The 17,769-nt window shown below is 45.6% G+C and overlaps 2 protein-coding genes across 5 annotated transcripts in view; one reads left to right on the forward strand and one right to left on the reverse strand.

The window, feature by feature from the left end:
• The window catches only part of LOC118078202 (synaptotagmin-like protein 4), a 60,860-nt gene extending 49,946 nt beyond the window's left edge, over nucleotides 1-10,914 (reverse strand). The window contains exons 1-2 of one of the 4 annotated variants that reach the window (XM_035101961.2): nucleotides 10,616-10,914; nucleotides 8,952-9,032 (exon numbers count right to left, since the gene is read on the reverse strand). The gene's annotated coding sequence lies outside the window, so the exon portion shown is untranslated. The remainder of the gene's footprint in view (nucleotides 1-8,951; nucleotides 9,033-10,615) is intronic. The other 3 variants (XM_035101956.2, XM_035101955.2, XM_035101960.2) reach the window with 3 other exon arrangements.
• A 4,370-nt stretch (nucleotides 10,915-15,284) lies between these two features.
• SMARCA1 (SWI/SNF related, matrix associated, actin dependent regulator of chromatin, subfamily a, member 1) overlaps nucleotides 15,285-17,769 on the forward strand; it is a 53,419-nt gene continuing 50,934 nt past the window's right edge. The window contains exon 1 of the mRNA XM_060270546.1: nucleotides 15,285-15,497. Within this exon, the coding sequence (XP_060126529.1) occupies nucleotides 15,324-15,497 (174 nt within the window). The 5' untranslated portion in view covers nucleotides 15,285-15,323. The remainder of the gene's footprint in view (nucleotides 15,498-17,769) is intronic.

Here is a 17,769-nt window from a genome sequence, read left to right on the forward strand (position 1 = left end):
ACTCCACTCCAGGCTCAACATCACCCCTTTGCATGGTGGGGCAAACGTCCAGGGACCTCAGATGACCCACCAGAACTCAGGTCACTATTCCTTTGCATTTATCACTCCCACAACTAGTTTCGTATAAATAAGGATGCAAATTTCAAGGTGTTATTCTTTAAAGCCCTCAGCGGATTTGGACCAGTTTATTTTAAGGATCACCTTGCTCCATATGGGCCCACTTGACAACTTCAGTTTGTGGAACTTATACTGTACTTTATAAATGCCACATAATATTTGTTCCACACTTGTTCAATCTTGACGACACCAACTTTGGAACTCTTTGCCTATTGATATTAAGCAGGCACCATATGGGTACCTGTTTTTGACACTTGTCAAAAACTGTTTTGTTTAGACCAGCCCTCCACCCCATAACAATGTTTTGCATACAGTGGAACCTCGGTTTACGACTACCTCCGCTTACAAAAACCTCCGTTTATGAACGCCGCAACGCGTGCGTGTGCAGAAGTGCTCTATCGGCGCTTCGTGCATGTGCAGAAGCGTGCCTTCGGCAAGCAAATACCTTAGCGAGCGAACGCCTCTGCGGAACGGATTGTGTTCGCAAACCGAGGTACCACTGTATTGCATTTGTTTTTAAAACTGTTGATATGATGTATATTTTGATAATTTTATTACATACATTTTATATTAGTTTATGTAGACAACTTAAGGAGGTTATTTTAATTAAGTGACATATAAATATTTCTATAAAAGTAAATACAGAGCAGCTATATAAGATGTTCAGTCCAGTGGCCAACCTAACATCTCTCTTTAAACAGACCTCGAAACCAATACATACTACTTTGTTCTAAAGCTCATTCTAGCAGAGTTAATAAATAATTGCCTTTCAAAAGAGAAGACATTTTTAATCTTGCCTGCCATGCTGAGATACATTTTGATCCTGCATGCTGCTAAGTAGCTCCTTATTTACCTCCCCATGTCCTTCTTGTGTCACTTGACAGTTTGGCTTGCCATGAGTGTATAGCAGTATGAATGGTGAAACAATGGAATTACTTGAAAACATAGTACAATCCATTCTGCACTGAAACATCAAGTTGTTCCCAGCAGGGACTGAGCAAAAACTGATGCAGAAACAGATTCTGAAACTTTATGCCACTTGCAGGAGTAAAATTATAATAATTACTAATTCATTATATAACGACAACAATAGTGTTCCCCTAGATATATAAGGCCAGCCCTACCATTAGGTAGGGTGCAACGGGTGATTCTGGGAATAATGAAAAGGTAAGGTAAAGGTAAAGGGACCCCTGACCATTAGGTCCAGTCGTGACCGACTCTGGGGTTGCAGCGCTCATCTCGTGTTATTGGCCGAGGGAGCTGGCTTAAAGCTTCCAGGTCATGTGGCCAGCATGACAAAGCTGCTTCTGGCGAATCAGAGCAGCACACGGAAATGCTGTTTACCTTCCCTTACCTATTTATCTACTTGCACTTTGACGTGCTTTCAAACTGCTACGTTGGCAGGAGCTGGGACCGAGCAACGAGAGCTCACCCCATCGCAGGGATTCAAACCGCCGACCTTCTGATCGGCAAGCCCAAGACCCACAGCACCACCTGTGTCCCAAATGAAAAGGTAGCAAAGAGTTATTATTGCATTTTCACTGCCAGGAAAAGGCAATTTTCAGATTTTCTGACTCAACCTGGCTGGTCCCGGGCACTATGTGTTTTGCTTTGTTTTTTAAATTAATAATATCAGTTTATGACACTGCAGCAAAATCAATTCATGCTTAATATATCCAGCAAAAGTTCTGAGCAGAGGTTAAAAAAACCTTCTCATTTAATCTATTGCATCCTACCCAAGACAGGCCAAATTGTGAAAAGCCACATCATCTCCAACCAAAGGTGAAAAAGTCCATTATTGGCCAAAGTGAATGAGGTGTGCTTCAAATGCCTTAAAACTCCAGCTCAAAGTAGAAGGAATTGCTGAGCTGGCACATACTCACCAGAAAACAAAGAGAGCTGTGTGGTTTATCGCAAAACAGCAGCTCTCCCCATTCCACCTGTGTTTTTTCACCCCGAGGGTCAAGGCCTGACTCTGTCAATATCAAGAAATAATCTCACCCTTCAGAAATGCTCCCCTGAAAGCTTTTATTGTTCCATTTCTCCAGCTTCAAGGTGGAAGCAATGCAAAAGAAGAAGAAGAAGCAATTTGTTACTTCCAAGCTGTCAAGACTTCTTATTAGGTTACAACAGGTGGAACCTGCAATAAAATGTTCCAGTACAACCCCTCTTGTTTAATGGACGAAAGGTGGAAGGAGAGGGGTGTAGATCTGAAATGCTGATCACTTGGACTTTAGTGGCTGGAATATACCCTACAATAGAAATTAAGAACTACATCCATTCCTCTGTCTACTTTTGCCCCCTGCCTCATCCAACACCAGCATGTGACAAACACACTCCTCTGAAGGTTCCTCGCAAGGGACTTCATTCCTACACCATTTGCATTTAGAGGCATGGATGCAAAACACTACTCAGAACCCATAATGACAGTGGAACATTAAGAGACTTAACTGCTGTAGTTTCAATATTTGGAAATAGTGTTGATTTTATAGGTGCAGCATGTTTAACCAGCCTAGGCCACCGGATGTAGTCTCTTCACTTTCCGTATTGTTAGATGGAACAATGAGACACTGCACAGTTCTCCAAGCTGTTGTCCTACGCAACAATGGAAACTGGAAAGTTCTATTTCCCGTGCCTCTGTTTTGCATACAAAACACACATTGTCTGGAATATGCAAATGATCTCCCTCAGTGGTTGAGTTACTGGAGATTAGAGAAGCTCGAGGTGCCTATGGGTAAGTTCACATCACCTGCGACCAGGAGACTAGCTCCTGGGAGCACCCACTGGAGTAGCACACCTGTAAAGGTGCATGTCCTGCAACTGGAAGTGGCTGAACAGGCATGTATGTGAAATCACTGGCTCCACCTCTGAGCCACTCAGCACTTCCACCTCATAGGTTCAAAGGAGCTGACCTTTGGCAAGCAAAAAAGAACAAACTGCGACTGTAACTAGTGCTAAAAGTTATGGTTTTACATAGCATTAATCAAAGCCTGAAAAGGTTGCACAGGTGTAACAATCTGCAGTTGCTCAAGGTGAACAATCCGAAACAAGCCAGTTTATTCAACAGCACCAGCCACACATCAGTCAGCGTAATAGTGGTGCCTGCCAAATGGCAGCTTCCGTAAACTGTTGCCCCAATCTGTATCATTTCACATGCTCATTGAAAGACAAATGGCTCCATTTGGCATCACCTCCAAACATTTATTTGATTTCTCAGTTCAAGGGGACCTGTGCTTTACTCCCCAAGGTGTATTTACAGCATGCTGACAATGGTCAGAATGGGCTTTTATTCACTCGTGTGACTTTATTGGAAGGTTACTCAAGATAATTTGCTGCTCGTTTGGTTGTGCTACAATCTTTCTGAGTTACAGATAACTCTATTGATTTATAGTGCAATCAAAAGTGAGGCAGCGACACAACGAGCACATTGTCTTTGCCGGGCGGAGAAAATTAATTATGTGCATGGAGAATACATTTTCTCAAGAAGAAAATCATGAAATGAGCTCCGTAATGAACAACAGGAAAGGAAGAGAGACTGGGGCTTAAACAGCACCTCGTTCAGATAAAGAAGTCAAGCAGAACTTGGGATAGTACAGTCAGTACAGGATGAGGCACTTAGTCTCATGGTCGTGGATTTGAGGCCCACATTGAGCAAATGATTCCTGCATTGCAAAGGGCTGGAGTAGATGACTCTCATGGTACCTTCCAACTCTACAATTCTACAATCCTACGAAAGCTTTCCTTGTGCACAGTATGACTGAGATAGATATAACTTTACTGTTATTGTACATAGTACAACAAAATTGAATGCCGTCCCATGAAAACAAAAACACAATTACAGCCACATATACACATACATACGCACACATCACAACTCCCCAAGATTATTTAGTTACAGCATTTAGGATGGTTATAGCTCTTGGATAAAAACTGTTTTTTAATCTATTTGTTCTTGATTTAATTATTCTATATCTCTTGCCCGAAGGCAACAGTGCAAAAAGACAATGTCCAGGGTGAGATGAATTCTGCAATTTGCATTTTTAAGGCAACGGGAATTGTATAGTTCTTCCAGAGATGGGAGGGAATGACCGATGATCTTTTGGGCTGTGGTTATGACCTTCTGGAGCACTTTCCTATCCATGACTGTGCAGCTGGAAAACCAAGCACAGATACGGTATGTAAGAATGCTCTCTATGGAGCCTCGGTAGAAGGACACCAGCAGTCTCTCACTCAGCTTGTTCTTTTTTAAAAGTCTGAGGAAATAAAGTATCTGCTGGGCCCTCTTTACCAGAGCAGTAGTATTGGCGCACCAGGTCATACCCTGCTCTATGGTAACTCCCAAGAACTTAAATACAGCGACCCTCTCCACCCGGTCCCCGCCAATATACAGGGGCTGAATGTCTGCCTTTTTCTTCCTGTAGTCCACCACTAGTTCCTTGGTCTTGGTGATATTAAGGACCAGATTATTCTCTCCGCACCAAACACAGAGCCACTCCACCTCGTCCCGATAGGCGAACTCACCCCCCCCCAGAAATGAGCCCCACCACAGTGGTATTGTCAGCAAACTTGATGATTTTGTTGCTGGAATGGATAGCTGTACAATCATACGTGTAGTAGAGGGTATAGAGCAGGGGTCTCACAACCCTGTGGGGAGCCTGTGTTGAGGCTAAGAGCTGTGGACATATATGACCCCACTTTTAACCCTCTGGGAGCAATCTGACAGGAAATGGGAGCAATCTGACTGATGCATTGCAAGTACTGAGCTGGGAGGGAGGACTAAACCAGGGATGGAGAGCGTGTGACTCTCCAGACATTGCCGAGCTCCCAACATCCATCACAAAGTACTCACTAGCCAAGCTGGGTAGGGCTGATGGGAGTTGGAGCGCAAGAACATCTGGAAGACCACAGGTGCTCCATCTTATCATAGCCCTCCAAACGTACTGAAAAATCTTGGGAGCAGGGCTGTTAGCCTCCCGCAACTTTGGAATCTTCTATTTGGACTGTGATGCTCCACTTTCATAGAAGGAGCAAGGAAGGCAGAATCAAACAAACCTCACGGCAGGAGCTTAACTCCTTTGACAACAAGAAGTGCTTATGCCTGAATGGAGTGGTGGCTGATGGAATGCAAGACAGGACAGAGGGCAGGGCAGCTAAAAGCTAGGGGTAGGCAGGAGAGCACACTTGACTATGGTTACCATATTTTTTTTTCAATGAATCCGGGGACACTTTTTTTTTTTTTTAAAGCTGAGTAGCAACAGGGAGTCAGTAGTGGGGATAGTGAGGCAAAAGACCCTGGGCCCAAGCACACATGCATATTGTATAGAGGTGCAAAGCCCTATTTTTGCACCCTGTGAAACATAAATGTGCAGGTTCCAAAAAACTGGGCAAACCGTGACTCCCGAGCCTTCCCCGATCTCCTGCCCCTTTTTGACAGATCGGGGGAGGCTCGGGAGTCACGGGCGGGTGGCGTGCCATTGCCCAGGAGGAGTGCAAGGGGCGTGGTAACACTGCCAGGCAAAGTGCAAAGCCCTTCTTTCGCACCCTGTGAAACATAAATGTGCAGTGTTTTTTAACAACTGGGCAACGGCCAGCTGGCTACAACTCCCGAGCCTCCCCTGGTCGGTCAAAACAAAGGGGGAAGGGGGAAGGAGATCTGTACCACCGGACGTCTCTGGTCCCCCCTTGGCAGTGGCGATGGCAGCCAGCAGCCCGGAGCAAGCCTGGTAGGAGCTGCTCACTGCTCACTGCCGTGTCATCCACCTTTTTTCCTTGCTGGAAGTCCCCATATGATGTGTTGCATATAAGATACAGTGGTACCTTGACTTATGAAGACGATCCATTCCACGGCCGTCTTCGTAAGTCAAAGTCTTCGGTTTTCGAAGTGCCCGTTCTGCGCATGCGCTGACCGCGCGCGTGACGAAAAGACTTCTGGGGTTGTCGACTTCGGAGGTCGAAACCTTCGGAAGTCGAGTCGTTCGGTTAGCGAGGTACCACTGTACATCATATGGGGACTTTCAGCAAGGAAAAATGGCGGGTGCCGTGCAGATCGCTTCTGTGCATGCACACGCCATGGAACCCGGAAGTAAACAGTTCTGGGTCCGCGGAGTACTCAAACCGAGAGTACTCAAACCGCAGCGGACGTAAACCAAGGTATGACTGTAGTGGTGATGGTGGTGGCTAAGAGAGAGAGCAAGGTTAGAGGCTGGGTAGGAGAAGAAAAAGAAGTTATGTATGAGAAAAAGAAATGCACAAGAGGTTAGGCGGCAGGGAAAGGGAGAGAGAGGTTAAGAGAAACAAACTCAAACAAACTCAAATCCATATGAGGGCAGCACCTTTATAAGGCCAATGAAAATTGGTCAAAATATGTCACAAAATAGCTTGCAAGCTTTTGCGTTTCCCATAATGCTTCATCAGATTAGACTGTAAACAAAGGTATGATTTCTGGAGAACTCCCAAGCTTGCACATTGTTTTATAGCATTTTGACTGGCCTAATAAAAGTATTACCCTAACATGGATTGATTATTTGTTTGTTTGTTTGTTTGTTTATTTCCTGTTTCTTATGAGCCAACACAGCTATCTTTACTTTTCTATATAACTTGAAACAAACCCATAGCAGCATATATAGAGTTCGTGCACAGTCTCCCATCCAGATCTTGACCAAACCAGGTGCCTTCAGACCAAGTCCACCCTCTTCCTTTTATCATTCAGCATGAAGCCTTCTCTTGCCTCCCTGTCTCAGAAAAGATTTGCGAGGAAGCGCTTAGGAATGCATTCCACGAGCAAAGCTTTTCATTCAGGAATGCCCTTTCTGAATGGAAGCTTTGCTGCTTGGTTTGTTCTGGTATTTCCCATCACAAATCTATCCCAAAGGCACGATAACTATGTTCGTACTCCCCCGGCCATTTCAACATCAGATTTCAGGAAGAAGAGACATAACTGCGTATTTCAGATGGAAACTCCCATCCTGAACATTTTTTGCTCCAGTTGTGATTTTGATGAGGAAAATTTTAAAGTAAGCACACTTAGGAAGACTAGAGATGTAGTTTAATTTTCAGGTTCATGGTTCTGTTGTAATTTGTAACCGGTGAAAGCCCAAGTCATTTTGCTGCCTGAGACAGATCAGCAAGTGCTACCCAAAGTCAAGGGGAATGGTACATAAGAATATAGGCAGCTGCCTTATGCTTAGTCAGAACATTGGTTCTACCAGTCCTATCTGGAACCAACTGCATTGATGGATGGATTGATTATCCCACCTTTCCTCCAAGAAGCTCCAGAACAGCATACATGGTTCCCCTCCCTATGCCTATTTTATCTTTACAACAACCTGAACAACTCCTGCAAGGGAGGTTATGCTAACACACAGTTCAAACTGAGCTCAAATAGGCTTACAACATAAGAAATACATAACTGCAACATAACAAAAGTAGTCATAAACAATAAATAAAACATCAACAAATACACAACCAAAATGAACAATTTCCACATAAACAACAACAACAACAACAACAACACAGAAACCCCAACAAAAACACCCCAGCCCCATTTTATGCTGGGAAATATGTACTTAGAAGGACATTTCGTGTGATCACTCTTATGATCAGTGTGTGTGTGTACATAATATTTGTTTGCATTTACTTGTTTATGATCTATGTTTCCTTGAGACCTTCGAGTATAAGATGACCCATACATTACATCATCATCATAATTTGAAAGTTTTATTTTGGGAAAAAATAATCCAAAATCTCTTTATTATGTTCAATCAAAATAATCACAAAATAGTGTGCAATCTTTTCACTCCACTAGAACTTCTATTCAAGGTGAATGTTAACAAGGAGGGTAGAGGGGGCAGGAAGGATAAGAAGGTGATTTGCCACTGAAACCAAAATGTCTGCATTGGTCAATGTTTCAATTCTGTTGCATACCCTAGTCATAGAAGGGGCACAGCTACAGAGGCATAACTATGGGAGTTAACCTTGTGTCATGCTCCTTATCCAAATTTCCCCCTACCCCTTACAGCTGCAGTAATATTTATTCATTTATTCTCTACTCTTATGTTCACATCCCACCTTTTCTCCATACTCTCTCTCTCTCTCTCTCCTTGTTATCCTCGCAACAACCCTGTGAGGTAGGTTACGATGAGAGACAGTGAGTGGCCTAAAGTTACCCAGTGGGCTTCACTGGCTGAGTGGGGATTTGAACCCTGGTCTCTTGGCTCCTACTCCAGCACTCTAACCACTACACCACACTGGCTCGGTTCTGCATCCCTTCTGATTTGGTTGTGAGAACTAGTGCAATCACAGCTCCCCCACCAGTAACCTGTACATGTATGGTGGAAGCTCAGGCCAAAGGAGCCCATCTAGTCTAGCATTCTGTTCTCACAGAGACCAATCAGATGCCTCTGGGAAGTCCACAAGCAGGACCTGACTGTGTACAGTGTTCTCGCCACTTGTGATTTCCCAGCAACTAGTATTCAAAGGCACAATGCTTCCCTGGTATTCAGAGACATACTAAGGTTTAAGAGCAACTTAAAGGGGTGGTTTTCACCAGGACCATGACTGCAGGGGATAGGGTTAAACATTGCTCCCTGTGGTTCAAAGCCCTACTCCTGATCACTTCTCATTCCACAGCTATTCTTTAACTTCTAAAAAATTAGACCCGTTAATTGTAGTCACACATGTAATGCCACATGCGCTACTTTAGTCTTTGCACATTTGCATTCGAGTGTCTGTCACATGCATAAGCAGTTGGATCATTCGATGTGCAGGCTTAAAAGCATATTAAGTCATATTTCCCTTGAGCAAACAAACCTGCAATGTGTGATGACTGCACATACCTGGCATTGCCCGCATGACAATCACGTATTTGTCCCCAACCCAGAAGCAATCGAAGAAAGATAGTTCACACCTGAGCACTGCTAAAAGAAAGAAAAATGTATCACCACCTGCCCCCCAAAAGGATAACAATCTGCATGAAGAGCTAAGAGCAGGCATCCCCAAACTGCGGCCCTCCAGATGTTTTGGCCTACAACTCCCATGATCTCTAGCTAACAGGACCAGTGGTCAGGGATGATGGGAATTGTAGTCCAAAACATCTGGAGGGCCGAAGTTTGGGGATGCCTGGCTAAGAGCATATTTGTAACTAAGAACTAGTGCCTGGGGTTTTCTTTTTCCTCCCCCCTCCCACTCCCTTTCCCTTTTCTTCTGTGTCTTTCAAACTGTAAGCTTGAGTGGGATTTTCTTATTACTGTATTCTTAAGAACAAGTTGCTCTGGGAGCCCCACTTTTTTGCTGAAGGGGGATAAAAATGCTGTTCATATGCCAATTTTTAAATACATGCAAATTTTGAAGTAATAATACTAGCCACTTGAACACCCAATATCTCACCACTCTGGGGATGGCTGTGAGCGTATGATCTGTGTACCTGTTCTATCTGCTGCCCAGGTGATCCCTGGTGATGGGCAACTTCAAGACTCTCCTTTTTAGAGGTTCTTTTTGAGGGAGAGGGGTGCTTCCAAGCAAGTGTGTATTGTGGGATGGGTGCTCCTCGTGTATACATTTTTTTATTTGCAACAACTACACAAAGTCCTTGGGGTGAAAATGACAGACTGTATTGCACCCAGCTCCCACCCACCCCTTTAATCCAAATTTACATTTTCTGGGAAATTTTTGATATGACATGTTGCCAACAAGCCATTTGCAATAGCTGAATGAAACTTCACATTATGCACTCTTTCAAGACTGAATCTAGCTTGAAAATATATAAATAAATAAACAATTTATATATACCTGAAAATTCAGGTTGCCTAATTATAACTGACTGGGTGCCTCTTGCACAACAAACCCGGTCCACCACAAAAATTAAAATAAATACATCACTTTTTGCATAAAAGAAAACGATGGGGAAACGATGTTGTATGTATAAGAACTGCTTTAGGCAACATGGTCTAGCCCCTGCAGCAGACAAACCAGGATGAAAATGTGCAATAAATAGACGGAACGTCATGAGAAAACAGGGAGGAAGTCCGCTTGAACTTTAAAACCGGGTCTGTACCCAGCTGCCCTTCAAACAGAAGACCGTCTCTGTAACGTGGGACACATGGTCCTGAATGGAAGAAAAGGAGAGCCAATGTAACAGTGAAGAGTGTTGCGACTATGGCTTTGGAGGAGGGAAACCAGGGTTCGAATCCCCCACTCAGCCACGAAGCCTGCTGGGTGACCTCGAGCCAGTCACTGCCTCTCTCAGCCTAACCTACCTCACAGGGTTGCTGCGAGGATAAAATGAGAAGGAGCAGAACCAGGCGCAGCAGTTCGAGCTCACTGAAGGCGAAGGTGGGCTATAAATGCAATAAACAAGAGAAAGAAGTGGGGGCAGGGAGAGCAAGCTGGCAAATGCACCCCTGCTGGGCTAGGCGAGCTGGCTAGAAAGTTACCCGGCAAGTTTCGCCCGTGCCAGGCTGAACTACCGTAAGCTGGGCGCTCCCTTTCGCTGCTCCCTTACCTGAGCAGCTGCTGCTGCTACCGTCGCCGGCCAGACCTTCCCGATGCCGGGGAGGCAGCAGCTCGGTGGGTTGAATCAGCAGCAGGAGCGGACGCGCGCTCCCAAGTGCGCAAGAACACCCTTGGCGCTTGCCGCCGGCGACCAGCCTTCTTGGCAAAAGCGCAGCCACCTCTGCGTCGCTCGCCCTCTGTGCTTCTCCGCTCCTCCTCCTCCCAACACAGCCAGACCAGACCAAGCAGCCCGGCTGCAGAGGCGTGAAAACCCGGCCTGGATTCCAGCATCCAGCCCTTTGGCCAGAACTCTATGCCTCGTGTGTGAGTGTGTGTGTGTGTGTGTGTGTGTGTGTGTGTGTGTGTGTGTGTGTGTGTGTGTGGCGCGCGCCCAAGGAGCGAGCAACAGGCGGGAAAACCTGGGCTGGACGCAGGGGACAGCACAAGCGACACTCCCTCTAAGGTGGGCTGGGCTGGCCGGTCTGTGCAAACAAACATTGCAACATTGAAGGCAAAGGAAAAAGCCCTGCTTCTATCTTTGGCTGTCTGGAGAAGGGCAGCGTTGGCAGTCGAGGATAAATAACTAAAGGGATAGTGGTGGTGGTGGGGAAGGTGGTGGTGCCTCCTCTCCACCCCCCCTTGTTGGTATCGATCACTTGTGAGGCTTGGGTTGCAATGTTTTCAGTTTGCTGAATCAGAGAATTGTAGAGTTGGAAAGGATCCTGAGGGTCATGTAGTCCAACCCCTTGCAGTGCAGGAAACTCAACTAAAGCGTCTGTGACAGATGGTCATCCAACCTCTGCTTAAAAACTTTCCTGAGGGAGACTGTTCTACTGTCAAACTCTTACTGTCAAAAAGTTCCTCCTGGTGTTTAATTGGAATCTCATTTCCTTTAACTTTAAGCCATTGGTTTGAGTCCTACCCTCCCAGAGCAGGAGAAAACAAGCCTGCTCCATCTTCCACATGACAGCCCTGTAGATATTTGAAGATGACTATTGCATCTCCTGTCAGTTTCCTCTTTTCCAGGATAAACATACCCAGCTGCCTCCTAACGCTTGGTTTCCAGACCCTTAATCATCGTGGTTGCCCTACTCTCCACACATTCCAGCTTGTCAATATCCTTCTTAAACTGTGGTGCCCAGAATTGGATGCAGTACTCCAGGTGATGTCATAATGTTTTGTATTTTTGTTTGCTATTTTATTATATTATTAGTTTCATAAAATTTATATACTGCTTGGGGGTGGGAGCTCAGCTTCATAGTTATGCTTTGTGTGGGGCGTGGAGGGAGTCTCACTATCCCACTATTGCTTAAGGAAGGGAGGTAATTGTTTTTCCCAGATAAGTGGGGGACATCCCTCCCCTGTTCTTTTCAAGGCACTGCTATTTTTTCTTGTTCCCCTCACTTTACTTTGCATTTCCTTCTCTTTCCTTCTTTCCCCTACTTTCTTATTTCTACCTGTTAATTCTTATTTTCTCTTCCCTCTTTCATGTTCTTTCTTTTGGTTACAAATAGTATGCGGTGTGTGTGCAGTGTACTGTCCCCTCCCAGGACACCAGGAGTGCAGTTAGGTGATTTCGTCCCTGCTAGCTTCAACATCTTCTTCATTTCCGTATTGTTTCGTGGTCTCTTAATATAGATTATTAAACATTACATTACATTATATGCCACCCCGAGGACTGGTTGCAGGTAAATAAGGAGGTAAGCAGTTGAGGGCCGGCTAAGGGTGGACTGAAGTTGGTGGGGCAGTGCCCCATTTGTCCTAACAGAGCAGCCTCCATGTAGGATGTTTCACTGAAAGGCAAAAATGCCATCTTTTAATACGGTTTAAAAATCCCATGCTCGTGTTAAGTAGGGATCTAGTGCTCTCTAGTGGTAGGAAGGAAGCACCACTACTATTACTAACTTCTGAGAGGTCTTTCAAGAGTGGGCAACATTTCGGCTTGTCAGTGGGATCTACAGTACTTTGTTTCCCTCTGAAATGCTGACACCCACAAAGTGAAGCGAGGTGGAAAATACTGACTCAGGAAGGGGGTCATAAAATTTTTGGAACAAGCTGTCTCTTGAATGCATGCTTGGCCCAGCAGTTTATTTTCCGTGCCCAAATATTAAAACTCTCTTTCTCACTCCTTTCAACCACATATCTTTTACTGCTTCCCCTAAACACACACACACACACACACACACACACACACACATAAAGGTAAAGGGACCCCTGACCATTAGGTCCAGTCGTGACCAACTCTGGGGTTGCGCGCTCATCTCGCATTGGCCGAGGGAGCCGGCGTATAGCTTCCAGGTCGTGTGGCCAGCATGACAAAGCCGCTTCTGGCAAACCAGAGCAGCACATGGAAACGCCGTTTACCTTCCCGCTGTAGCGGTTCCTATTTATCTACTTGCATTTTGACGTGCTTTCGAACTGCTAGGTTGGCAGGAGCTGGGACCGAGCAACGGGAGCTCACATATGCGGCCCAATTTAGCATGTGAGGGCAGGAGGAAGAAGAGTGACAATTATTGTCAGTATTGGAAAACCACTGGGAGGTAGAAAGCCACACAATCTTCAAGGAGCTATACTAGTACATCCTAATCTAGAATGCTGGACTGCGAGACTAGGCTTCAAGTTGCAACTCTGCCATGAAGCTTCCTGAGTGAGCTTGGATAAATCGCTGTCTCTCATCCTAACTTATGTCACAAGGGCTGTGGTGAAGAAACAATTGGGGGAGGGGGAAGAATCTCCTTAGAGGAAAGGTGGGATCTAAATATAATAATAAATACCTTCAGCCCACCATTGTTTTATGAGGCCAAATACCGGGTACATTATGTAGGAGATTTTATGATGGGACATCCTGCATATTTACTTTTACAGTACTATATTTGAAAGCATGTCCCTCCTTTCCTCAGCTGGATCAGGGCATGGAAGCTAATAATGTTTGACCCTTTCCTTGCACCATTTTCTTTATCTAAATCACTGATGCAAGATCTTGTGACAGCTCCCTTCTGAGGGCAGGTATGACTGGGGTGCCATCAAAAGGAAGGTTTTCAAATGTTAATGTCATGTCATGCACTGCCAACAGAGCTTTCTCAGAGGAGGACAGGAACAAAACTAGGATTATTTAGCTCTGTCTATCATTTCCTGACTCCGTTTATCTTCTCAGCCCTTGGCCCTACCAGTCCTAATGGACTAAGTAGCTGGGTGAGAAATCAAGGCCTAAACTTTTACCTAGGAGTAAGACCCACTTACATTTGGGAAAATATGTATAGGATAACACAATAAATTGCATTAGTACCTGACCATGTTGAAACCTACACATGAAATTTGCTTTAAAAATTAAGACAAGTAACAATTTTTTAAAAAATCAATATGTATGGAGTATTGAACTTTTCCCCTGCATACATCAATAGATACGACACGTGCTTTATAGTTGAATACTGTGAAGATTAGTTTTCTGATTTCCTCGGCTGAAGGGTGATATAGAATCTCTCTCTCTCCGGGGTCACTCGCGCATGTTCTGTTATGAGCGCTGGGAAAGAGCGGGGAACTGGGAACGGGGGGGGGGAGAATACAAATCTTCATCCTTCGCGAGCATTAGTAATTAATTAATCAATCAGTTTGGTGTTTATACTAATCGTCAGTATGATAACATCATCATGATAAGTGTCGGAAATTTAAAACTTCCAATCAAACTAAGGGAGGAAAACAACGAGCCATGAGTTAAGAAGACTGTCTGGATAGGGATCGGTATGCAGTGTGGCAATGGTTTGAAGATTCCTTATTAACTTCCCCCTCCCTTGCAAACGTCCACTTTTAAAGTTGCTAATAGGAAAAAGCCCCACCACCTCTCGACAGATATCTGTTGCTGCTTTAACACCTAAACGCGCTGTAAATGTATAAAAGATAAGGCAGTCATAACAAGAACGTTGAAAGCAACACCTTCCGACTATTGGTATTTATTGTCTTTATAATATATATTACATACATATATGTGCTATATAAAATCAAAAGACCGGACTGTTCACAAAGAAAAGGAAAAGACAGCTAGTGAAATTCAAAAATGGAAATAGGACGTTTGTGTGTGTTTTTGGAGGGTGGGTGAGGGCTGTGGGTCAGCGCTACAGCATCAACAGCACATCCCTTGCGGGGCATTAGGACCCAGGTGCAATGTCTGCCACCTCCCCACCCCCCGCCCCCGGTCAGAGAGCTTGGAAAGCTGCTGCCGACCAGTGTAGACAATAATACTGAGCCAGGTGGACGTTGGTTTGATTTAAGCAGCTTCCCGCGCTCCTTATGAAAAAAAAAACAATACGGAAAAAAGAAAGCGAGGAAGGAACCTAGAACCAAAAATAAAAATGCTCAAGCGGGACTAAATGCTATTAATTAACCGGTATTGATTATTAAAAGCGCGACGATGCCATTGCAAGCAACCCTTAAAATTCGCCTCTGCAGTTTTCCAAAGGGGGAGGAGCCTCCTGTCTTGCGTCACGTGCTCCTCCGAACCACAACAACCACAACCTTGCCTTTCCGTTCCCGCGCGCGGGAAGGCGCCCAGCGTCGTTCTCGCGTTTTCTTGCGATACCCGTCGCTGCCGAGGGAGGGCGGCGGGAGGAAAAGGAGGGGGAGCCAAAGGAGGGGGGCGGGTTTTGAGGGGGTCCCTACCCCGCCCCCCTCCTACCCCCCCCCCCCAACTCCTGCTCTACCGACGGCGGTTGCCGAGACACAAAATGGACGCTGCCGAGGCCGACGTCGTTGTCCCGGTGGCGGTGACAGCGGCGACCGCACTGACGGCGACTCCGGCCCCAGCCGCTGCCAGCCCGGGCTGCGAGGAGGTCGAGGAGGAGCCCTCCACCTCGGCCGCTTTCTCTTCCTCCTCACAGGAGCCCGGCGGCCCAGAGGAGGTACGGCGCGGGAAACGGGGAGGAGGACGAGGGCGGCAGCGGCGGCCTCTAGATCGCGCGCCACAATAACCTCAAACCTCTGCGTATGCTCAGAGGAACACTTTATTTTCATTTTTAACACCCCCCACCCGGTGCGCTAAGCTTCGAGGAGCCAGCATACGAAACTGCAGCCGGCCTTTTGAGAGACCATCCTTCACCCCCACCTTACCCTCGCGCGCCCATTAATTTATTTTTCGTTTACACCAAGGCTGCAGAACCAGCGGCCCTCCAGGTGTGTCCTCCCCATCAGCCGCCCAGCCAGCATGCCCCAAAAGTGCTCGGGAATGACGGGAGCTGCTGTCCAGCACATCTGGAATGGAGGGTCTCTGGTCCTCATCAGCCAAGTTTTACGCTCATCGCGGTCAGGGACTTGGGAAGGTTTATCATGCAGAGCCCTTGCTTGCCTGAGTAATCTGCTGTTTGATACTTAATGTATGGAAGAAACGCCCTCAGGCGAAGTGTATATTCTCCAGGCACATGTTTATACCACTCGTGGTGTGGGAGGGAGGGGTTGACTTTGCGAGGGCTGGTGCCAGCCCATCATGTGCAGGTTTTATGTGGCTTCCCAGGGGCACTTGGTTGGCTGCTGTAGGAGGCAGGACTAGAGCAAGGGTGAGGGACTTGTGGTTCTCAGGCTCCTTTCTTTCAAGGAGCTCAAGGTGTTGAATGTATTTCTCTCCCCCTGTTTTATCCTCACAACAACCCTGTGAGGTAGGATTGCCTGGGAGTGAGGGACTGGCCCAAGGTTACCCAATGATCGTCATGGCTGAGGAGGAGGGGATTTGAACCCTGGTTTCCCAGGTTTTAGTCCAACATTCTATATCCGTGGCTATTCCATCTTCTCGGCTAATGGCAGTGCTGCCTGGGGCTGATGGTGTGCAGCAACTTCAGGAGGGTCACAATCTCCCCATCCTTGGTTTAAGATTGCTTGAAGAGCAACGAAAGGTCCTGGGAGCAGGACTGTGAAGTTCAGTTATGGTGGGAGAAACGAGCAGTCCTCCTTGCAAGTTCTTGACCTTCTCTTGCTTATGCCTGAATGCAATGGTGGCAGCTGTGCACTGAGGCTGTCCACAGGACAGGTTGAGAGCAGGAGGGGTGAAGCTGTGATCCTCTAGGTGTGTTGGTACTGAAACTCCCCTATTCTCCGGCTATTGGTTATGCTGCCCAGGTTGATGGGAGTGGAGTTCAACATCTGTAGACCACCAGGTTGGTTATGATTTTTATTAACCATCCAGAGTGTGTTACAGCAATATAATATAAACAAACAATACCACAATCAGTTAAATAAACATACAATCGGAAGAATAACTAACATAACCTAAAAACATAAAAAGCCAGGCAGATTCCATTCTTTAGGAGTTTTCATTAGGTGCAGTTACCATCATTGGCCAGTGGCCCAGGTTCTACCTACTTTCTGTCCACTATGGGCACAGAGACCTGAAAAGAGCAGATGATCATCTTACCGTAGTTTGCTGTTCTTGTATATCCACCTAAATTATAACTTATTTAAAGTATGATTGTTGGCTTATCGTGGTGCAACAGGAACAAGCAGCAATACTTGAGCATGTTGCAGTTGCTCAAGTTTTGCTCATTCCCAGCCCACCTGTCCATTCCTGCTCACCTGTCAAACTAGCCCAACCCCTGACCTAGAGAGTGATCTAATTTATTTATTTATTTTACTTATATTAAGTAAACAAAGATGAAAGTTTTGAAACTGGAAGGTGTGCCTAATATATTTGTAACTAGTATCCATTCACTGCTATTAATGACCTTATGGAATGGAAAATGTTCCTTGGAAAAAATAAAGCACTGGAATTTTCCCTGCCCCACGTCACTATGTGTAAGAGCCTAAAGAGCAACTTTAGGCATATCCAGTGCAATTTTGACTTCCCTTTTTCAACAGCCCACATGTCTCCCCTTGTTATACACCCATGAGTTTTTGAAATTTCCCTCAGTTTTAAAAGCAGTGCACAATATGTCACAGGGATGTGTTGCTGTTCGAAAATCTTAAGTTCAGATGCCCATAGGGTATGCATAACTACAGGTACTTGTAAAATAAAAAAATTCCTTCAGTAGCACCTTAAAGACCAACTAAGTTTATATTTTGGTATGAGCTTTCGTGTGCATGCACACGAAAGCTCATACCAAAATATAAACTTAGTTGGTCTTTAAGGTGCTACTGAAGGAATTTTTTTATTTTGCTTCGACTCAGACCAACACGGCTACCTACCTG

The sequence above is a fragment of the Zootoca vivipara genome, chromosome Z (assembly GCF_963506605.1).
Source record: "Zootoca vivipara chromosome Z, rZooViv1.1, whole genome shotgun sequence".
Classification (NCBI taxonomy): domain Eukaryota; kingdom Metazoa; phylum Chordata; class Lepidosauria; order Squamata; family Lacertidae; genus Zootoca; species Zootoca vivipara.